The sequence below is a fragment of the Microcaecilia unicolor genome, chromosome 9, assembly GCF_901765095.1.
Source record: "Microcaecilia unicolor chromosome 9, aMicUni1.1, whole genome shotgun sequence".
NCBI classification, from domain to species: Eukaryota; Metazoa; Chordata; class Amphibia; order Gymnophiona; family Siphonopidae; genus Microcaecilia; species Microcaecilia unicolor.
This window is the reverse complement of record NC_044039.1, coordinates 123,387,653-123,411,871: the sequence shown is the minus strand read 5'-3', so window position 1 is coordinate 123,411,871 and position 24,219 is coordinate 123,387,653. Positions and strand designations below refer to the sequence as shown.

At 38.2% G+C, this 24,219-nt stretch overlaps 1 protein-coding gene across 4 annotated transcripts; it reads right to left on the bottom strand.

Moving 5' to 3' along the window:
* Positions 1 to 322: 322 nt before the first annotated feature.
* On the bottom strand, positions 323 to 23,455 carry PIGH (phosphatidylinositol glycan anchor biosynthesis class H). Of its 4 annotated transcripts, XR_003943377.1 has the most exons (6): positions 23,172 to 23,455; positions 18,512 to 18,721; positions 15,598 to 15,681; positions 5,621 to 5,767; positions 2,818 to 2,927; positions 323 to 1,326 (listed from the first exon to the last, which is right to left on the bottom strand). XR_003943377.1 is itself a non-coding variant. In XM_030214899.1 (5 exons), exons 1-4 carry the CDS (start codon positions 23,349 to 23,351, stop codon positions 5,645 to 5,647), a joined length of 597 nt encoding a protein of 198 aa, XP_030070759.1. In that variant the 5' UTR covers positions 23,352 to 23,455; the 3' UTR covers positions 323 to 2,927; positions 5,621 to 5,644. The 4 variants fall into 4 exon arrangements, 3 of the variants coding, with proteins under 3 accessions (XP_030070759.1, XP_030070760.1, XP_030070761.1); XM_030214899.1 differs by having other exon boundaries at positions 323 to 2,927; XM_030214901.1 differs by lacking the exons at positions 323 to 1,326; positions 2,818 to 2,927 and adding an exon at positions 6,468 to 6,574 and having other exon boundaries at positions 5,683 to 5,767.
* Positions 23,456 to 24,219: the final 764 nt, after the last annotated feature.

Sequence of the window (24,219 nt, the reverse complement as noted above, 5' to 3'; positions counted from 1 at the left end):
CTCCACATTTCTTGGCGCAGCACAGGACGCTGTGGAGATGACCGAAAAACAAAACCAATGGTGCAATGGTAACTTTAATAAATATCTTCCAACGGACTCAATAAGGGCCATGTTTCAGCTGAATGATATACATCAGGAGTCTATACAAAACAAAATTCAAATAACGTGTACATAAAAATGCATATAAACTACATAAATATAAATACAGCAATAAAAACTCTAAAAAAATGGAGGTTTTTTTTAAAGATGACTAAAAAACATGAAATATGAAAATACATTTACCAAATTTAAATACATAAATAATATAAATTAAAACCTGTTAAAATACAAAAGACAGAGTCATTATGAGAAATTATTATAAAAGGTTTTCACCAGTAAAGTTTATATTTACAATAATATAAATAAGAGATAACCAGACTGAACATACTTGGCATCCTAAATGGCATCTAATTGTATTCATGTGTGATTCAAACATAAACACCTCTTGATATGAGAATTCCGAGTGACATATTTTCTCTAAGTCTTTTTACTGATGGGAAATGTGAGGTACTTGAATCTCTCACACGTAAGGTCCTATCCAATGGGAGAAAATTTAGTACCAACATCATCTATGTGGGGGCTAAATCTGCAAGGATCATATAAAATAAAGAGCACAATTTAAACTGAGGTCAAGCATGGACCTGCAGCCAGTGCAATGATCTCAAGATTTAGCCCCATCAACTTTTTTTTTGCATTGCATGCTAGTCTGGCTGCTATATTCCAAGTCATTTGCAATCTTTTCTGGAGCGACTATAAATGATCATCCATGTATAGCGATCATCTCTGTAAGTGCTGGTATAGATGGGGGACCTAATCTAAGCATCTTTGTTTTATCCTTGTTCAGCGTTAACTGATATGTTACTGTCCAATATCCTATATCCTCAAGACAATCTTGAATCATGGTAATGATTTTATCTTGGGTGTTTGGAAAGAGAATTAAGCCTATTTTTACACCTAAACGTAATAAAAGTAGACATCAATAAATTAAATAATATTGGTAAGAGAGGGAGCCTTAAGAAACACAGCATCGCTCTTTCAAGGATCTCTTATACTCCACCTTTACCATATAAGTTCTTGGTGATTTCGTTGAGCGCTTTTTCTGCTTTCTGGCATTAAGAAAATCCTCCCTGTGTTATTTGCATGGTCACAGGACCCCTGAGGAAGGCTTCACAGCTGAAACACGGCTCGTATTGTACCAACGCATCCTGTTTTCAATACTGGAGAATAAACCTTCAAAACTTTCTTGGTCTTCTTGTGACTTTGTTCTTTTGGGATCTTTTACTTTTTCTGTTCGAACGAAATACGGAACCTTCATCAAACAGCTTTATAGTGGTTGAAATTTGAAGCTTCATGTTTGAAAGTGATTACAATATATGTAGAACACATAGTCCAGAATACATTTTCTGATATTTAGATCTCTTTATCCTAAGCAGTACAGATTTCTCCAAATTAAATATCAGATCATTCTGCCCTTTGGGCTATGGTTCTATGAGGATCAGTGAAGAATCACAACTGAGCACAGCAGTTGAGTACTTAATATTTTTATCTAAAATTAATGAAGGCATTTTGTATTACAATTTACGAGTTTGCTGGAATATGCTACACAAGCAAGATCTCATTCTGTTTTGAGAAGCAGCTGAAACATTATCTTGTTATATGGGAAGGAATAGGTTTTTTTTCAGTAGTATATGAAATTGAGACATTTACAAGAACTACAGTAAAGGTGAAGCGTAAAAGCCAAAAATCCTATAAAATGATTTGTTATATCAAACGCACAGTCTGCACTTGCTTACTACAAAATTCTGTATCTAAAATGAAAAAAATTACATTATTTTTGTCTAAATATGACAATATTTATGAATCATCCCTCAGATGTGAGTTTGCTCCCTACGCTCTTGTAAATGTCTCGCAACTTCTTATTCCACCCATTTCACGAGCTAGACTTGATACTACCAGCCATACTGCTTTCTACTGCACTGCCCCACAACTTGGGATGCTCTTCCGCTTCCTTTGCGCATGGAACTGTTCCTTAAGAAGTTTAAGGTCACACTCAAAATCCACCATGTCATTCGGGCTTGGGAGTTATGTTTAGCAGAACATAAGAGCCAAATCAATGCAGGGACCTGGAGAAGTGTAGCAGATCTCATTAACAGATCCATATCTGTGCCTGTGACTTTCCCCTTTATCTACTGTCCACTCTATGGCTGCTATGTCTTGTTTTTCTGCATCTTTTCCTTTTCTGAGCTTTCCTATCCAAATATTTGGCATTTCTCTCTGCATACTTTAGCTTGTAAATCACTTTCCTATTCATGACGGGAATGGTGGTATATGATATAATCAACTTTAATAAAACAATACAAGATTTATTGTGACCAAGGACAGATTACAGGGAAACCAACAGATTAAGCAAGTTTTCAAACAGCCAATTATATCAGAAGGAGAATGAAAATGAAGTGGAGAAGGAATTTATACCACACCCTGTCCATTCTGCAATTCATAAAACTGAACTCTCCATTTAAAAAAATTACTCTTCAATCTAATTTTTTTTAAAAGACCTTAAAATGTTAAGGCAATTGAGTAAATGGTTAGGGTGCAGAACTCTATAAAATGGGAGCAGCACAAATAAACATTTAACTCAAAGAAATGTGCAAGGCTTCAGTTTCAAGAAGAAGAAACTGCCTGAATCATCCAACAGAGCAATAATTACAGCAGAACTGTAAATCTCCATCAGTACCATGCTCATATAAACCAATATGTTTATTAAGCCAAGATGCTAACATTTTTGCTGAAGTAATTGCAGACAGATTAATTATTCCAGATGATATGGGATTTGTCCACAGCAGACACTCAGTGGTCTATGCCTGTAGAGTTCTGGCAGCCATCCAGCGCTGTAGAAGAACAAAATTACAATCAATAAATCATCAACGTTGATTGTCTATTGTGCTCTGACAGGTACCATGTACTTAATAGGGTGAACTTTTGAATGCGAGGGAGTCCTTTACCAAACAATAATGACATTTAGGGTTGGTTTGATTTATTGCACGTTATATTCCAACATTAGCAAAACCAAATATCGAAGCAGAATAAACATTAATAAAAACACAATGTCAAAAAAATTATCAAACCAGCCCTTTTCCGTATACTTATTCAGAAAGGAAGGTATAAGAAAAAAAATCTGCAGGTAAGTTACACATGAAGTCCCATGGTGCTAGAACCCAGCTATTGGCTGGAAGCCCAAAAGAAACACAAGGAAAACAGCCAGATCAAAAACAAATCTTAACTGAACTTGTAGCAGTTAAGAAGGACAATTTCAGAATCCTTCATTGAACTGGTTTCTATCCAGTTTGGACTTATGAAGCTAGAGTTTTGCCTAAATTTGTCTGTTTTAAATATGCTCTCAAAGATGTATTCTAAATGCACTGTTTATGATCTTTTAAAAGAGACTGCTCAACATTGGGTTTAAGCTCATGTACTGAATATAGACCGAAAACAGTGCAAAGATCTGCCTCTGAATAAGTGACATATTCTCATTCAAATCATCGGTTCTCATTAAATCATGGGTGGGCAACCTGTGACTTGCTATTGAATTTTATGAGGAAAAGACTATGGGAAGTATACATTGAAAATGGCCTGCACAATCATTAACCAGAGTTTTGTTGTCATTGCACCACGCAAAGATATAACAATGAGACAAGACTTCTTTCACAGTATCAGTAACAAAATCATTCTAGTAATTATATTCATTCAGTCATCACATTCAGTTTTGTTAGCAGTGAATTATAAGGCCCATTTGTTAATTTTCTGTGTGCTGTTCACTAAGAATACTCATGCGGCCCTCTGTGGATACAGGTTGCCTACCCCTGGATTAAATAGTTAGCTAAAACACTTGCTGTGGTACTATGGTAATCTAACATGTTGTACTTAACAGATCTGTAGAGTGTTTGTGTATGTTTTGCTTACTTTTGTCTTAAGCTGTATGTCTATTGTACCCTGTTTTGAGCGGACTTGAACAGTTGAAAAAAAGCTGGAATAAATGAAATACATTTCTTCTTTTTAGGGCAAAGGGCAGTCTAGAATTTTGAAAGTCATTTAATGGAATAAGTTTTATGAAATCTGGTACATCTCTTCAGAGGGCCATACCAAAGAGCAACAAGAAAGGCAAATGTTCCTGGCGCCAAGCTGGGGGGAGGAGGTACATCTCACTGCTCTTCTGACTACAAGATTGAAAGTAAGGGGTGCAGAAAGCAAACCACTTTAAAACTCTGGTTGTGTTAAGCAGTATATAAAAAGTCAATAAATCAAATCAAACTCTCTGCATAGGGCACTATTTTGTTAAGCAACTGTTGTGCATCTACTTCTAATCACTTTCTAAAGTTATACATTAATATCTGATCTTTTTGGAAAAGATTAATTTATTATTTGGATTTTGACCTTCAGATACACTAGATTTGTTCCCTGTCCCTGGAGGGCTTACAGCTTAAGTTTGTACCGAGGCAATGGAGGGTTAAGCGACTTGCCCAACATCACAAGGGCTTTGCTGCTTCCTAGCCTGGTGCTCTAACCACTAGGCTGCTCCTCCACCTCAGTTACATCAGGTACGCGAGGTATTTCTATGATTGTTTTCCATTCAGAAGGGATTTTTGTTTTGTTTTTTTAAGATTTAAAAATTCTCACCTGTACAAATCAAGGCAAGTTAAAATCAGGATTAACAGGTTAAGTACCTACTCATAGAGATTACAATCTAACCCCCCCCCCCCTGGCAGCTGCCAGTGTAGTAATGCCAACACAGCTCATTCAAAGTGAATGGGCTATGTTGGCATTGCTGCACGGCTTTGTAAAAAGGGGGGGATAAATTGGTATCCGAGACAATGGAGAACAAAATGACTTGATCAAAGTCAAAAGCAGCATCAATGAGAGAGAAGCAGGTTTTGAATCTTGACTTCCCTGCTTCTCAGCCTGCTACCCTATCCAACAGAGTACACAAGTTAGTTAAGGGGGTAGATAAAAGTTAGGTGGGATTATAATTATTACTAAACATACAGTATCTGAGATTTATTCCTTTTAATGACACATAAAAATGTCACAGATTTTTTTTATTGTTAATGGCAAAGACAAGATCATATCTTATACTGTGCATCGTATCATGTTAGCATATAATCTGAAAGCATTCATTACAATGATATAATCTGAAAGCATTCATTACAATGACAAAGCTTTCTTTACTTTTCTGGGTTTTATTATGTCATCACAGTTTATGGAAAATCACAAAATGTTTTGCTATTAAATCACTGTTCCATTTTAAAAATGAAGTTGAGTAAAATGGCATCAAGTGACACTTGAAGAATACATAAAAGCCTTAGATTTCCAACAAGTATGATCAATTCTTTAAAAAAATTACAGAGCATTACTTCTTATAGTAACTTTCACTAAAGTCAAAGGCCAATGTGGTATCTAGTCTCAAACTCCCTTTATTGGCTTCCAGCAATAAAGGTGCGCTGTACTTATCCTGCAATTTTAATCAGACCATCAGACGCATCCAATCAATTTCAGTCTCAAATGAGGTAATATGGAAGTCACTAACCAGTGCCTCGCTTCTCAGCCCCATTCATAAAGTGGTCTCTAGAATGCACATATTAATCTCCACCTGCACTGCTCCTTCAAAACTGTTGCTTGGTCCAGCAGCTTTTGATGCTGTCCAGCGAGTGGGTAGGTGCCTTGCAGCACTAGTCTGAATAAGCAAAATAAAAAAAATGTAACAAATGTTTACAGGATAAAATTAAAGCATCATACCACTAGTGAAGTTTGACTGCCTGCTTGTTTTGAGGGGCAAAGGGTAAGAAAGTCATTAGGTAGTAGGAGCAGGAAATCCAATTCAGTATTAGTACCTGCAATGTTTAGGGGTGGGGCTGCCCTCCCCCATGCCATACAATATAGTGTCATTTACAGCAGGGGAATCTTCCTCAGCCTGTCCCACTAGCATACAGGTTTAGAACATAACAGCTCTGGAATGCACCTTATTCCTGCTCTGCAGAACCCTCTGCATATCCAGTATTAAGATTCCCACTTGCACAGCCCTGCCAAGCTCACCTCAATCGTGCCCCAAAACAGCCCCTGCAAAAAATATGAGAGGCATATTCTTCAGTCTGCCCCATCACAATGTCCCTTACATCTGTGGCAGAGGCCCAACTCAAGCTTTGGAATTTCTAAAGAGGTTGCCAATCAGTGCATCCATGTGATTTTAGTTAGATGGGCATTACTGGGAACTGAACGAAGATCAATGACTCATACCTAGTTTTCTTTGAAGCTTTGCTCTACATAGATGGAATTATACGGGTAGCACTGCTGCTACAAACTGAATTTTTGTAAAGAAAAAATATATATTCCCATCTTCATAGAAGTTGCTAAATTTTACAAAAAGAGCCATCTACCTTGATAGATTCTTTTACTGTTTTTACAGAGATGTCTTGCTGTGGTCAAAGACCTCTTGACAGCGTTTATACACTTCAACCAAACAGTCCAGTCGAGGCTTGGAGCTCTGGGGTTTAATAAAAAAAAAAAACCCAGACATTATCCTTTCACAGAAAATGGCAAGAACAATTTAACAGCAATTTCTCCATTAGCACAATATGATCAGTTATTAGTATACTTTCATTCTAGTTCAATATAATCACTATGGCCCCTATTCATGAAAGTGTAATCTATGTTAGCATGAGACACTAATTTTATCCTGGATTGGTGAATCAGCCTAATGGAATGGCAGCAATTAACAGAGACACTAACCCTCCCTGGATTCTATACATCGTGCCCTAATTTTTGCACCCAACTTTGCAGAAATGCGCATGCAAATAAATTGACTAATGAACTCGTAAACATCAACAATTGGCTGCTAACAACCAATTGAGGTTAAATGGCAGTCTTAAATATTTGCATGTGCATCTCACTGCGTATTATTCTATAAAGCATGGTGCCTAACTTCAATTATGCGTATCTGAAAAGGGGACGTGGACAGGGGTGTGGGGGGGGGGGGGCATTCCAAAAAAAGCTGCACGTGAATTTACAGAATTTGCCCAATGTGCACCCAAACCTTAGGTGCCAGATCCGTGCCGAATGCAAAGGGCACACTCCATTTATAGAATGCTAAATAGTAGTAGTAGTAGTAATAGCACATAACGCTCAATTTTTTCAGTGCTGAACTTTTGGCACCATTTATTGAATTCCTTCTAAACCATGATAAAATTGGCATGACCCACTTTGTTACTGTACATCATGCTTTAGTGATTACAACTGTAAATCAAATAAAAAATGATTGCTGTACAAGTTTACATTGTTGCATTTCTATCCAATTTCACTAGCTTCCATTGGTCAAATTCTTAAATTAGAAAATACTGTACATGTGTTAGGTTGGAGAATTAAAAACATGTAAATACTACCAACTCTGAACAAACGCTCATGTTATACTTGTTTTGATGCATTTCTGGTGCTACTGAATGAAAAAAATATTTCTTGCCTGATCATTTTCTTTCCTTTAGTCACAGCAGATGAATCCAGAGACTTGTGGGTTGTGACCATCTACCAGCAGATGGAGACAAAGAGTGCTGAACTGCACTGTCATATACGATGGAATGCTCCTTGGTCAGTTAGTATTTCTCATAACAAAGCAGAAGAAAACAAAATTATAACTTTCTCCTTCCCCACAGGGAAAAGTGATAAACCAAGAACTGCAAACTCATAAACTGATTACAACAGTCCATCTAAAATATAAAAATGAAGCAACAAGTTCCAACAGAGAACAGATAGGAACCGCAGGAAAAACAGTGTGGGCCTCTGGATTCATCTGCTGTGACTAAAGGAAAGAAAATTATCAGGTAAAAAATCATTTTTCATTCCTTAGCATCAGCAGCAGACGAATCCAGAGACTTGTGGGATGTAGCAAAGCAGTCCAAAAGTAGGGTGGGAACCTAAAGCTCCCATGGGTAGCACCGATACTTCAAAAGATGTATCCGACTGAGCAGAGACATTCAAACGGTAGTGTCTGGAGAAGGTATTTTCCTCGAGGGAGAACAAAAGGGCTTCCGCCCAGAAATTCATAACAGATGAGGTAGAAGGCACCCAGAATCCAGCTGGAAGTGGTTTACCTGCTAGTAAGTATGCAAACGCGATAGCCTCCTTGACCCAGCGAGGTAGCGTAGCTTTGTAAGCTGCATTACCTTTCTGAGGTCCCAAGCAAAGCACAAACAAATGATCTGACCAATGGAACTCATTGGTCACTTTCAAATAGTGAAGGAATACATGGCGAACATCATGGAAGCAGGATAAAAGAAAAGGTTGATTAAGATAAAAGGCAGAAACCAACTTAGGAAGAAATGTGCCCCAGACGAAAGCACCTGGTATCTTTTAAAATGAGGGCAAGCTTGACCTGACTGGAAAGAACATTTAGACATGTCCTCAGGAAGATGCTGAATCTGCAAGTCACCCAGATCTGTCACCAACTTTGCCAAGTCATCTCCAAACAACAGCTTGCCCTTAAAAGGGTTCTTAACCAACTGGCTGTTTGAAGCTGTATCTGCTAGGGCTTTTGGTGTTGCACAACCACAGCAAATGACAGGCTGTGACCACCAAAGACATCTGCTTGGTCAACACCAAAAGCAAGTCATACAAGGAATCTGCCAAATATGCCAGCCCCATCTCCACATCTGGCAATTCAGGAGGAGGTTGACTGTCGGACTTCTGGAAGAAATCTGAAATCTTTTACACCTAGCTAAGGCAAGCCCTAGCAGCAAACGAACTGCAGATAGCCGTCTGCAGAAAAAGAGAACTTCTGAACTGTCAGAAGGTGGCTGCGCTGAATCTACCAGTTGAGGCTCAGTTTGGCTTAGAGGGTCCAAGAAAGATGAAGACCAACAGCTGAGAAGGAACCCCTGAAGTGGTCTGATGTGGAATATGACCCATTGAAGAATGTCCAAGATAGAGGCCATTGCGCCCAGAACTTGAACATATTCCCAGACCCCAGGACCTCGTAGGGAAAGTAGAACCTGACTTGGGTGTGAATCTCTTGCTGATGAGCAACAGGAAGAAATGTCTTCCCTAAGACAATGTCGAATAACACTCCCAGATACACCAAGATTTGTGTTGGAAACAAATGACTTTGAATATCAATCCTAAGGACTGAAGAAGAGTAGCTATCTTGGATGAAACTTGTAGACTCTCTTGCCAGGAAGAGTCGCAAATCAGCCAATCACGAAGTATGGACGAACCTGCAATCCATCCTTGCAAAGAAGGCTGCCACTACTACCATGACCTTGAAAAACTATCCTTGGTGATGTGGAAAGGCTGAATGACATGGTCATAAGTTGAAAATGTTCTCAAAGAATAGCAAACCACAAATCTTCTGTGGGACGGTGAAATGAGAATATGAAAGCACGCTTCCTTGAGATCCAGGGAGGTCAGAAACTCTCCCTGCTGGACTGAAACTATTACAGACTGCAATGCTCCCATTATGAAATGCTGAACCTTTAAAACTCTGACTCTTTTCAAATCCAAACTCAGGTAGAAGGTCACAACCCACAAGTCTCCGGATTCATCTGATGCTGATGCTAAGGAAAAGATATTTGCCTATGGTTCTGATGGTAAAGGTTTAAGGTAAAGCTTGTATTTAAAGTTTTTATTTACATTTACAGGTCACAGAGAGGAACTTGAATTTGAATACTGCTAGAAATTTGAAAAAATGTGTAGTAATGCAGCTGTGTAATACAACCAGAATTTTTTTTTTTTTGGTGGGGGGGGCGGAATCTCAGGAGGTACCACTAGTGCTATGCAGGTATTTCTAAGGCTTGACTCAATTCACACTCCTGTCCTTTTGCCTACAATGCACAGTTGCAATACAGAGATGCACACATTCTCCCCATCAACTGTTCTTACTGTACTGTGTACACAAAACTAGAGTATTTACAAGTCACAGAGGGCCAATGCAGAAAGCTAGTGTGGGCAGAAGCAAATGGATAGCAAGGTATCTGTGTGCAATTTTATGGCCGCATGATGCAGAAGAGTGTTTCACATGGATGATAACTGGACCAGTTATCATCCCAATGGACCAGTTATCATCCCAATGGAATCCAGAATATGCAGGAGAATATCAAAATCAACTAAGTTAAAAGCATTTGATAAATCAAACTGGAGGAGCAAAACTTTTTTCCCCTCACTAAGCCGTAATTTAACCAAATGGAGTAATGCACCCATTACCATTTCTGTACTAAAACTGGATCGAAACCCTGATTGCGAAAAATGGAGGATGTCATTACTGTTCTAGAGCACTGTTCTATTCTATTCATTCTAGTTCCTGCTAATGTTTACTCCAAGCCCTTGCTTTGATCTACTTAGATGAAGTGCAGGCCACTTCCTTGACATTTGCTTCTAGGTTTTCTGCCATGTACTCGTGACCTGGCTTGGCCACTGTTGAAAACAGGATACTGGGCTAGATGGACCATTGGTCTGACCCAGTAAGGCTAATCTTATGTTTTTATGTAAATCTTGTTGCGGCCATTTACGCCAAGTAAAACTTAGTGTAAATTCCCATGCCTAATTTAGGTACGGAGCAGGTGTATTCTATAACTGCGTGTAAATTTAAGGAATGCCCATGATCTGCCAATGCTCCTCCCATTGCCATGCCCATTTTGAGATCCGCACGGTAGAATATACACGCACTGCATTATAGAATATGCTTAGCAAGTAGTGTGTGTAAATTTTAATTACTGCCCATTAGGGCCGTTAATTGCTTGTTATGGCCCAATTATTGGCGCTGATTGGTTTGTTAATTAAGTTATGTGCACAATTCAGTCACGCAGCCAGAATTGCGTGCTTAACTTTAGTCGCCATATATAGAATTTGCTGTATAATGCTGATCCAAGCAGAAATAGCTGTTTCAGGAAGGTGGCTGCTTATTTTGGTGGTAAGGGAAGGCGAGAATGGCTGGTTGGGGATTATGAGGGAGACTGGTGGGGATCTGGGCCACAGTGATAGGTGAAGCAACCTTGCGTAAGAACATAAGAATAGCTATACTGGGCCTATTTGTTTTAAAAGTATTCCCATGTAATTTCATTGAGTGTCCACTGGTCTTTGTACTTTTTGAAAGAGTGAAAAATCGATTCACTTCTACCCGTTCTACACCACTCAGGATTTTATAGACCTCAATCATATCCCCCCTCAGCCATCTCTTTTCCAAGTGAAGAGCCCTACCCTCTTTAGCCTTTCCTCATATGGGAGCAGTTTCATCCCCTTTATTATTTAAGCCACTCTTCTTTGAACCTTTTCAGCTATATCTTTTTTTGAGATACAGTGACCAGAATTGAACACAATAAAGTAAGGTTGCACCATGGTATTGTAATATTCTTGGAAAGGGCGAGCTTATTTACTAAGCTGCTTTGCCCATAGAGACAGAATGGGAAAACCTGTGACTGACCTAAAAAGAGGAACTGGTTAAAAACAAAATGTGGAGAAAACAAAGAAGCCATTCTACAACTTATATGGAGGCCTATAAAGGAAGGTAGGTGGAATGGTAGGTCTGTAAAGTCGAAGCCTTGAAGCCTATAGGTCTACAAGTTGGGGAAACCTGGCAGATATCTTCTTTTTTTTTTTTTTATTCTTTATTTAACAATTTACATATATTAAAACAAGCGAAAATAAACTTGTCAGGTAAATAACATCACTGTTCAACTATATAAGGAAACCAATTAATGTTCAAACAATTACAGCATGTTAATTAAAGTCCACATTTGTGAGATTCAAAAATTACAATATGGATTCCAAAAGAAAATAATTAAGGAAGCTTTCCTTTATCGGGTGCTCATAAAAGATATCTTCTCTTAATATATAGGGTTCTAAGTTAATTACTCCCTTGTCCTTTTGCAGCTAGGAATGAAGAAAGCTGTGCCGGCTCATAAAACACATATTTATTAGATTGATATTTAACTAGGCATTTGCACGGGTACTTTAGAAAAAACGTACCTCCTAACTGAATTACACCAGGCCTCATAAGTAAAAAACTCTGTCTACGTTTTTGAGTCTCCTTAGTCACATCAGGGAAGAGACTAACTTTTAAACCAAGGAAGCTCTTATCCTTATTTTGGAAGAAAAGTCTCATCAGCCAGTTTTTATCTGGCGACAAGGCTACTGTGGCAATTAAAGTAGAAGCTTGGACTAGTTCGGTATCTGAGGATTCCAGTATCAATGAAATATCTAATTCTGACTTTTCTTGAGGCACTTGGCGTTTCAGGGGCAAATAATATATTTGTGTGAATGGTGGAACCATTTCCTCTGAAGCGCCAAGTATCTCTGTAATATACTTTCTGAGCATTTCCCTTGGTAAAACTCCAACTTTTTTAGGAAAATTTAAAAAGCGGATATTGTTATTTCTGGTTACATTCTCCAAGAATTCAGTTCGTCTCCTCAAGGAAATTAAATCTTTAAACATAGTCTCCTGGTTTAAATGAACCTCTTTCACTTGTTTTTCCAATTCTTCTTGCCGATTCGATATTGTCTCTACCTTGAGTTCAGTCTGTTGAACCATTTGGTCCATTTTAGACATTTCTTGAGATAATTGTTTAATTTGTGGACTTAAGGAACTCCCTAAGTCCACAATCAAGGTGTATAGAGTCTCTAATGTAATTTCAGTAGGTTTCTGAAATTTAGGAAAATGTACCTCTGCAGCTACAACAGCGGTCTGTTGTGCCTTATCTCCGGTCACAGCTTCCATCTGGTGCTGATTATTAGATGTCATATCTCCCCCTCGAGAGGCACCTAGGTCGCAAAAAAGGTCCACACTGTCCGCAGTTCGACTCTCCTCCTCGGCCCTGTGGACGACTACACTCTTCGGTGGCGTCCTGCTAGGGTCCGGCGTCGACGTGCTCGATCCCGAGGGTTGCGGGGGAGGCGCCCTATCATCGGGGCTGAGCGATAGCTCCAGTCCAACGGTCTCCGAAATGGTACCATTTCCACCCGGTTGACCTAGCAGACCTGCTCCCGATGTTCCTGATATCTGTGCTCCACGAAGGTAATTTATCATTGTGGATTGAAAAGGAAGATTTTGCCGTGGAGGGGCAGCAGCGGAGGACAAGCGGCCCCTTCTCTTTGGCATTTTTCTTCTCGGAGCTTTGCTGAGCGTCCGAACTAGTCAGCGGCCATTTTGAATCCTGCGCCCAGATATCTTCTTTTTTAAGTTAAAAAATTTTCTGTTTACTTTCCAAGTTCCCATTGTACTGAAATGGAAGTTAAAATTTCATCTTGAGGTTGAAAGTTAAAATTTCATCTTGAGGTTTGTAGTAACCTTTTAGCACTAAAGGGAAAGGTTTTCATTTTTTTTAAAGATAAAAAAAAGGGCACCAGTACCTTTCCTACATCTGAAGTAATTTAGCCACCCACCTCAGAATGTCATCTTTTCTTATTCTCAGAAAGTGCAAGTGAATCACAGAGTAGCAGTGGAAAGAGCGCTTTTGGAAGTCAGTTCGTGACTTAGTTCTTTGTTCAAAGAGAGGTAAGTTTAACTTTGCTTTTATAAAAGTGACATCAATATCTGCCGAAATTGATAGCGATCTTTGGAACTAATGAATGTATTTCCAAGGATCGCTGCACATTTGAAGACACTCTTAGTGTTTTTACATTACCTACGTTAAAAATCCCCTCTTTACACAGTAGTTTTGTGTTCTTTAGATTATGCATGACACCTTTCACATCATTTACAATACATATTTTTTGGGCTTCTTTTGTGCCAGTAAATTGTAAGAATGGTTCCTGCTCAGTTTGTTTACCTTTTTTAAGGGGTTCCCCCCTTTTTTTCCCGACTCTCTTTGAGTACAACCTTATTTGCAGCGGTCTTCCATAGATGCGGTTTCTTATAGTTATATTTTTCACCTTAAAGCCCACTCATTTGTGTAACAAGTGTGTGCCTTTTTTCCGCCAACACGCTTTACCTTACAGACAGTACACTTTGATAGTTTTGAGACTACACTTCCAAAGTTGTTTTTTTTTATTTCTACTGTTGTTTTATGAGTACTTTTTATGTCAAGATTTAACTTTGATAGTGCTTTATTTGTTTTTTTATGTTTTGTTCATTTATAAAATAATCCATGGTGGTCCGTGTACTCATTTACATATTTAATTTATTGATTTTGATAGGATTCATTTTCCTTATTGAGAATAATTTTTTGAACAGCCTTGATGGTCCATTGACTTTATTTATATCCTCGTGCCCCAACTTTCCATCATTTTTGATGCCTCTGTTTTATATATTTGCGATTTGTGCTCATTTTTATCTCTGATGGTTCTAAGGGATCCTATGTATGTAATAGAGATTATAATTATTACTTATGGTTATGTATTCCTTTTTTAATTATGTCTTAAGATTCATGCTTTGCTTTTATGTGGTCTTATGTATTTATGCAAATTATATCACTGTTGATATATATTATATATTTTTTATTTATAAGCTCTCTTTATGATATTGAAGTCTCAATTTATGATCTATATTACTATTGTTTGTTTATATATAAGCCCTTTTATGATTTACATGTCTCTCTATATATCTATACTGGCCTTAGATTCCATTTTTCTGTGTGTCTCTTACATGTAAATTTGTATACGTTTGTTGTTTATAACTATTTATTGATTTTTGTTTGCAATGTTTAGATTGTCAACAGGAGACTTGATTTACATGACTTGTCTGGGAATATGTTTGACATGCTAAATTCCTAGGTATGTGATATTTTTATTATTTTTTTCATGTAGAAAGATTGTTTTTTGTTTTTTATTATTTATTCATAATATTTTAGACCCCTGATGCAGGCCGGTAGAGCCGAAAAAACGAGTCGTGTCGGGTCCCCTTTATTAATGAAGACTCTTATTAATAAAGTTTTTCCTGGACACCATCTGCAAGAGTTTCTTCTACTTTCCTCTACTGTTTGAAGCCTGGTGTGTGTGTTTGTGTGTGTGTGTGTGTGTGTATATATATATATATATATATTTTTTTTTTTTTTTTTTTTCTATCAATCGGGAATTTCCACCTCCAGAGGAAAAAGGTCCTCAGAAAGTGCTGGAAATATCTTTTACGGAACACTCACGTCACTTTGTGTTTGCGGGACGGATGAAATTGATACTCTGTTACGTAAATGTCGAGCATTTGAGGACATCCCCAGAAGAAGCGAGCATCTCTGTCGGGACTGTCCTATGCAAGATAAGTGCTCTTTTTTCCCCACATGTAAAATAACACTGGGTTCTCAAGTTTGTTCAGGAATCATCTGCGTGCAAAAGAAAATATAAAGGCAAAAAATGAAAGTATAAAACATATAAAACTTATGCACGCTAGAGTCAAGAGTTAAAACTTTATGCCTAAGATTGAAAGCGCTGGAAGGAACAAATTGATGTGAGTGTTTTGTAAAAGATATTTCCAGCCATTTCTGAGGCCCTTCCTCTGGAGGTGGCAATTCCTGGCCTATATATCTATATATCTATATATATTGTGCATAGTAATCCTTCTCCCAACATACTACCATTTACCTGCACCAAGCTCACCTGGAACACTGGTACCACTTCTGATATCCCATGAGGGTCCACTGGATCCTTTAGAAGTATGCACAGATAGTAGATAACCTTTTGCTAAGAAGAAAAATAAAGCATAAAGATTTTAAAAAATCTAAACTCCAGTTTCAGTATTCAATGTGATTCCTTGGAAACATAAAAGGCAAAGTTCCCCCCAAATATTCTCCATTAAATTATCTTAGGTGGCATCTATGGCAAATCTGTATTTTTTCCATTTCTCAGCAGAAAACTGTCATTGCTTGTTTAATCTTCTTGGATAGCTGAAAATAAAGGTAGAACAACCAATTTGTAAGCGACATATTAAGTTAATCCAATAACAATGTATCACCTTCAAATTGGTTATTTTACTTTTATTTTCTGGTAAATTTCTCATTTTTCTGCTTGGTTTGATTCCCATTCCTAATTCAAATTCAGTTCTGATACAGATAAAAAAAAATTTGCCTCTCATCACATCAGGAGTAACTGTCTCTTCTTACAGTTTATAAACAGTAGGAAAGGTTAGTCTCTGTAAGCTACTAAGCTAATCTTCCTCAGTAAACAGCTGCACACATTCCTTTCTAAACTTTCCTTCTTACCAGGTCAATTACTTCACTAAAACAAACAAAATAAATATAAATAAATAAATAAACATACTCAATTTCTCTCTATTCCCAACATTCATATATTGTCAGCTCTTTGCATATTTAGGACTAGATTTAGTAAATGGCATCCAAATTTGTGTGCCAAAAAAAATCCACACACAGAGTGCTATTCTATAAAAGACGCTGCACGTTGCACACTGTTTACAGAATAGCACTTAGAGCCGATTTCCACGCCACACTCTGGGTGTGAGGATTTACACCAACTGAAACCTGGTGTAAATCCAGTATTCAGTAATACTGTGCGCATCTTTAGTGAACACCCCCATGGCCATGCCCCCCCTTTTGAGTTGCACACAGATCTTTACTGAACAGTGCTTAGCAAGATGCGAGAACAAATCCAAATTGTTAATTAATGCCAATAATTAGCACCCAATTATTGGAGCTAATTGGCTTGTTAGCCAATTTAGTTGCATACACATCTCAGGATCACACGCCATTTATAGAATTGCCCTTTTACAGTATCATCAGAAATGTATCAATGCAACTCCTACAAAGGAAGGCAGAGATCTGATTAGGGAGTGCTCACCATGATGCCCTCCAGGGGGTCCTTTCATTCTATTAATAAGAGCCTTGCATCTTATATCTAAGCTGAATGCACAGACATTTCCCTCGCCATTTCAGACACAAATTAGTCAAAACAGTTATGTCCCTAGTATGAACTCCTGTATAGATTTCGGTGCATTTAAGGTTGTCTCTTAGCTAACTAGTGCCCTGTACAAAAACTACAAATAATGCTTTCCCTTCAAGCACAGCATTCCTTCCTTTGGTAATGACGATGGCTCCAGAAAGAAAATCAGATGGACCACGGACCCTATAGTCCTTATCTTCTAATATTTTCTACATTTACTTGAATTACTTGAAATAATGCACATGATTAGTCTAGAGATACAACTTATGGAATCATGGGCTTCTAATTTCAAAGTAAAACTTAATAGAATAAAACTACATTTCTAGTTATAAATAGCCCTCACCATCCTATGAATCTTAGTAACTTTATTATTAAGAACAAAACCTATTCCCTTGAGTCATCAATGAAAATCTTGGAAGTCACAATAGATCGTTTCCTCACCCTTAAAAACCAAGTCACTAAGTTGACCTCGGGTGTCTTTCACTCACTTTGGAAGCTAAAGAGGCCATTTTTCTCTAAATCTGTCTTTCGTACTTTGGTTCAATTTCTTGTCCTCACCAAATTCGACTATTGCAATTCTATCTATGCTAGACTTAAAGGTGGTCTTCTGAAAAAATTACAAACAGCTCAAAATACTGCTGCTTGTCTTATATGTAGATCTCCTCGCTTCGCCAAAGCCACTCCTCTTTTTTTTTTTTTGTTACATTTGTACCCTGCGCTTTCCCACTCATGGCAGGCTCAATGCGGCTTACATATACAGGTACTTATTTGTACCTGGTGCAATGGAGGGTTAAGTGACTTGCCCAGAGTCACAAGGAGCTGCCTGTGCCTGAAGTGGGAATCGAACTCAGTTCCCCAAGACCCAGAGTCCACCACCCTAACCACTAGGCCACCTATGAGCAACTTTGGTTACCAACAGAATATCTTTCAAATTATGTGTTTTCATTCACCAAATCCTGTTTGGTCAAGCCCCATCATATATGAATAATCTCATTGAATTACCCCCTCGTAATGCTGTTTCATCATCTAGAGAATATCTTGTCTTACATTACCCTACCTGTAAGAATGTGATATATAAAACAATTCGCTCTATCAAGGCACCAAAATTTGGAATTCTCTTCCTAAATCAATCAAGTTTACAGATAATTACCTAACTTTTAGAAGTCTTCTAACAACACTTTTCTTCAGTCTGGCCTTTCTGAATACAAAGAACTCTATTTGAATTTTACCCACACCCTTTTCTTAATCTCGTTTCCCTTCTAGTCTTGCCTAATTATGCTCTCACCTATCCACCCTTAATTATTTGTTTGTCCTCGAGATAAATCCCTGGTTACTTACTGCACATGTATTAATTTGCTTCTTAAAATTATTGTAATTTGTGTTATATTCTGTACGTTATTATGTTTTATTCACTTTATTGTTTGTAAGCCACACTGAACTTGAATCTATTTCCAGCTAATGTGGGGTATAAATGTCATGAATGAATAAATACATAAAATAAATAAATTTCTGTGATTCCTCTTAACAGCAATTTGATGCTATTCAATGACTTAAGGGACAGCTCAAACTGTGCAGAGATGCAGGAAAACACACACACACACACATCAGGCGCAAATACCATGTAAATGGCTTCATTGATGACAACATCCTTCACATTGTTCATTTCTATAAAAGTCGTGCTCTCCTTTCCTGAAGCGTAGTACGAGGTCATCTGGATTCCAAGCGAGGCAATGACCAGCAAAGACTCCTGATCAATCTTCACAAAATGCAGGTAAAACAACAACCCAATCAAGGTAACAAATATGGCAGCTGACAGCACTGCACTGTTCTGTCAAAAGATAATGAGAAGCATTTCAGCTGGAGGTGTCATGTTATTACATTCATACATTGTTTCACTGAATAAAATTAACTTAAAAGACATTTTAGTACATCTGCCATATAAAGCTAGACCAAATAAATGTATCTGTTAAGGGAGGACAGCAACACTAACTTTAATCAGATAAGTTTAGGACAGCAATATTTCATGGTCCTACCTGAATATCAAATAAAGCATAAAGCAGGTAATCTGACACTTTACTCTCATTTATCCGTGATAGTTCAAAAATCCTTTTTAAATTAAAGATGATCAGAGCAGTCCAATCATTTTTTAATCAAAAGTCATTATGTATTTTCCTACAGTGATGTGCGAAAGTATTTAACCCTTTCTTGGCTTCCCCTATTGCACATGTCACACTGAATGATTTCTGATCTTTAAATAAAATGTAGTATTACACAAAGAGAACCTGAATAAATATACAGCACAGTTTTTAAATTATTAACGTCATTTATTTAGGGAACAAAGTTATCCAATATCCGCATCATCCATATAAAAATGTTAACTGCCCCCCTTAGTTAAATCAACCAAATGAACACATTTAATTGATAATTAAGATTCCACTGATAAAACACAGCCAGGCTTCATTTGCAGCCGACCCTGTTGAATCTAAATAAACAATCACTATATATATTGAACCTCACAATGAGAGTGAAATAGTCATCACAAAATTTAAACAAAAATGCTATGACATGACCAAAGGAAATTCCAGAAGAGATAAGGAAAAAGGTGTTGAAATATACCATATTTCCTCAATAGTAAGACACAATTGTTTGCTGGTTTTGATGTCCGTGGAAAGTAGGTGCAGCTTACATTCGATGGCTTCTTAGAATCAAGGTCCAAAATTTGAAATCATGCGGCCTAATTCCTTATTAGCCACAAGGGCCTTAGGAACCTGCACCCCCCCCCCCCCCTCCAAAAAAAAAAAACAGTACTGGTACCATACCTGTTAAAGGGCTGGTGGGGAGGAGAGAGTAGAGGGTGGCCAAAAGATGATCCAACACAAGACATGTCGCTTAAATACACTTTATTCACACCATCGGTAGAGGAACCTGACACCATCCGTGTTTCAGCAGAATGACTGCCTTCGGCTGCTTTAATTACTCAGTTCATTTCCTTGTTTTCCTGTGGAGGAGTAGCCTAGTGGTTAGTGCAGCGGACTTTGATCCTGGGGAACTGGGTTCAATTCCCACTGCAGCTCCTGGTGACTGTGGGCAAGTCACTTAACCCTCCATTGCCCCAGGTACAAAATAAGTACCTGTATATTTGTAAACTGCTTTGAATGTAGATGCAAAATACCACAGAAAGGCGGTATATCAAGTCCCATTTCCCTTTACAAGAATTTGGTGTAGCAGCGTTTTATAGACCTTTCTAGCCTACAGAAAGTTCAATTGTGACCCCTGAGGCAGGCGGGTTGTATTGCCGAAATATGGACTGTGTCGAGTCCCTCTACTGATGGTGTGAATAAAGTGTATTTAAGCAATATTTCCTGTGTTAGATCGTCCTTTGGCCAGCATCTACTCTCTCCTGCTTGTGCTGCTCTTCATAGAGGTTCTTCCTGCTTGCAGTGCCCTGTGAAGGGCTGGTGGGGAACAGAACTGTACAGTACACTCTCCACATCCAGACTCATGCTGCCATGTGCAAAATGACGATGTGTCTTAGAACTTAGTGTTTTTCCTCCTTGTACGAATCGAGGAAATATAATCCCCAGTCTCTTCTAGAATTCCTTTCAAAATCTTAACATTCGTACACAAAATTAACCATTCTGGTCTTCCACTTTATGTTTCTAAACTACTAATTCCATATATGCCCACCAGAAGCCTGAGCTCAGCTCAGCAACATCTACTACAGATTTCTTCCATCAAATACCAGAGTTAAATGATAAGTAATGCCTCCACCTCCGTAATTCATCAACAGATAGCAACACCAACAAGCTACGTATGTACACTTCTTTGAAATCTCTTCGTTCACCTCAGCTGGCGAGAAGTGTCTCTGTGAAGAGGCTATTTTGCTATTGCTTGTGAAATGGAAGCATGCAGTGAAGACCTGATGCAATTTAAGCAACGTGCTGTGATAGAATTTCTGACTGTTGAAAGAATACCTCCAACTGTAATTCACCATTGCATGCCAAGTGCATCAACAAATTTCCCTCCGAATTATTCTCTGATTTCCTTTACAAATTCATCAGTCTTTATCATGCAAGATTTGTCCTTTGCTGTCATAGGCTGTCCACTTCACTTTTGATCACACAAATTAGCCCTTCCAGGTCCACAATCTCTACATTTTTTTGGCCCAGCAATGCACAGTACTCATATCACAGTCATCACCATCAACAACCTCCATGCAATGGTGAATTTTTGGAGGTTAGAGAGTCACAACTATTTCTGGGGTCTGGGGGTCAGGAGAGGGATTCAGGGGGTGAGGGAATCAATTAAAATCACCAGCAATCTTTGGTTAAGCGAAGTAAAGTGCCACACTTTACCTCAGATGATCCTTTTGTGCTTGGCTGTATCTATACATCATTCCTGACCTTTGCCACAGCTTAACTCAGCTCAATTATGTGTACACCCTATGTGAAATGTGTTTTGCACAGGAGCTGTGTGCAAAGCCTCAGGTAATCATTAGTACACAGAACATTTAAAAAGCCATTATAATTACCCTATTAACTCTTCTAAGTCCTTTGCTTTAGTACATGCCTCTAACACAAGGTTACTGCAGCATCCCATCTCAAAGCAAGAACAGTAATACGGGACGGGGTCTTGCTCTCAGGGATCAATGCGGTAACTTTATATTAGAGCTGCAAGTTAAAACCCAACAAATGGTTTCCTAACATAAGGGTAACACAAAAATATTGCTTCCCAATACAGTAAGTTTTGGGTCTGGAGTTTATAGATTTTTGTGTCACTGTTTTATTTTTGTTTCATTGTATATATGTTTTAAATGTAAGCTGCTTAGTTTTAGGTGGGGATATAAATTTTTATACAAATAATTAGCATGCAAATAGGCTGAGCATAAAAATGTGTGCCAACATGCGAAAAGCACACCACATGCACCCACATATGGGTCTATGCTTGTGAAAATTATGGCTTGTGCACAACAAAACTGTTATTGGCACTCAGACTGCACATGCATTCATCTGTGCACGTGCTGGAATGCTGTTCTATGCAAACCATTTTTGCAATACTAATATCTATGTGCAGAAGTGGGATAATCAGAAGGTAAATACAGTGATATAATTCAACCCTGATCTTTTCCCACCATAATTCTTTATGGATCCAAAATGTCCAGTTTCTAATTATCTTGCTTATGTAATAAAACCTTTAAACTGTTTAAAATGCACACACTTACCTAAACATTTATCTGAATGATATGTGCTAAAACAGTCAAGTTCAAGTTTTACATATACAAGCTGAGCAAGATATTTAGAAAACAGACACTTGAAAAATGGATCCATAAAGCTTTATAGTGGAAAAAATATCAGGATTGAATTATAGTACTACATATACCTTCTAGTGATCCAACTAATATAAAGTTTGTGTAAAAGGTTAACTATTGAATTTTTACCACTGTATATAGCATGCAGAATAGCATTCCACCACGTGTGGGTATATGCACATGCAACTCAAAGTTCCAATGTCCATGTGTCAACAGTTCAACACTTTACTTTGTTCAGCACACCTCTCATCAGCTTTCCCTTCATGTTCTTCAAGGAAGCCAGAAAAAGGTTACAGGTGTGTTTACTGTAGTAGTCACGAAAGAGGCATGAAATCCTAACTAATGCAGAAAAATAAGCCGAACTTTTTACTCCTCAGACTCTGTGTCAAAGCCACAGCATCAGTCTTCTTGTCTTCAGCACACTGCTCTGCATCTGCACTGAATAGCTAATAATTATTAGCATGGATTTAACAGTGCTCTGTATTAATGTGTCTAGATTCATGTCCAAACTTATTTCTACATTGGGGTCATGTAATAAACTTGCAGCAGAGCCATGACCTGCAAGCCCAGTGCAAAAATTTAAGTCCCTGATGCAGTAATCAAACAGTATGCTATTAGGCCCGGAACAAAATTTGAGTGGGGCCAAAACGCATCATGCACACATGGGTCTGCACTACTGCCCAAGGAAGATCTCACGATTTGTATGCGTTTTACATGCCTACTGAACTGCCCTTCAGAACTGTAGTTTTACCCATATTTTCTTGGGCTAATCATCAGGAAAAAGCTTTGCACAGGGAAATCATTAATAAACAGCTAAGCCAGGGCGCAGCGCACACAAGCGCGCCGGTAAAGCCTAGTATACCATGAGGCATATTTTCAAAGCACTTAGCCTTCCAAAGTTCCATAGGTTTCAATGGAACTTTGGAAGGCTAAGTGCTTTGAAAATATGCCTGCATATAGACCCCCTCACCTCAGTATAGGCGAAGAGGGCGTAGGCGGCCAACCACACCGCGCACGTGCAGGCCGTGAGCCCGCGCAGGGACAGCTTCTGGGTGCAAACAGAGAACTCGCGGCAAGAAGCGGCGTCATAAGATCGGCATTGCAGGCTAATGGCGCCACCGTAGATGTTGGTGAACTGCTGCTCCTGCATAATTAGAAAACAAATTTCTTCTGATGAGGAATACTGTTCCGCTCGCCGACGCCTCCTCCTGTTCCCGCTTAATTAACCGGGGCTACCGGGACAAGGAAGTTGGTTGTTGGTTACACTGAGAACAGGAGACGGTACGAGCCTGTGTAGCCTATTATATGGGTTGAAGCCAGTAGGCGGAGTCACTGGTTCACCCAAAACAATAGTAAAAGATTATTAGAAATAACAAACTGCCTATACGTGGTCCATCTGTAAAAAGTCAAAAGCTGTTCCACTTGGATAGGCAGTGCCTTTAAAAGGTGGAGGACCAAAGTTTTTTGTGGGTTTTTTTTTCTTTTTACTTATTTGACAGCTTTTTAATTTATTTTAACGCTTCCCATATATAGATAAATATCATGAAATCAAAACTAAATATCACTAGCTTCAAAAGTTATTGTAGCTGGTGGAAACAGCACAAATATTGTATTTTTTACTCATTTTTCTACACTGTTCTATACAATACGGTAATACATGGCCAAATTTCAGTGAGGATATCCTATTTAATGATGGGTTCCTCTTAACTGTTGTAATCTGCCTTGGAAGCCTGATGTTATATATCACAGAACTGGAAAATGTTGGCACATTTAGACTGACTTTGGACTTCTGCATGAAGGTAGCTCTGCCCTAATTGTTGACTATCTCTCTTTTAAATAGTAGTAATAAACAATATTAAGTGCATTTTTATAAAATACCACTGCATTCCACAAAACAAAAGGTGCAAGGTCCCACAAACCATGTTTCTCTTTTGATCTAAGCACAGGAACAAAAAAGATTTTAAATCATCCCAGGTTTCAATCTAATTCATGTTTAATGTGGGACATAATTATAAATG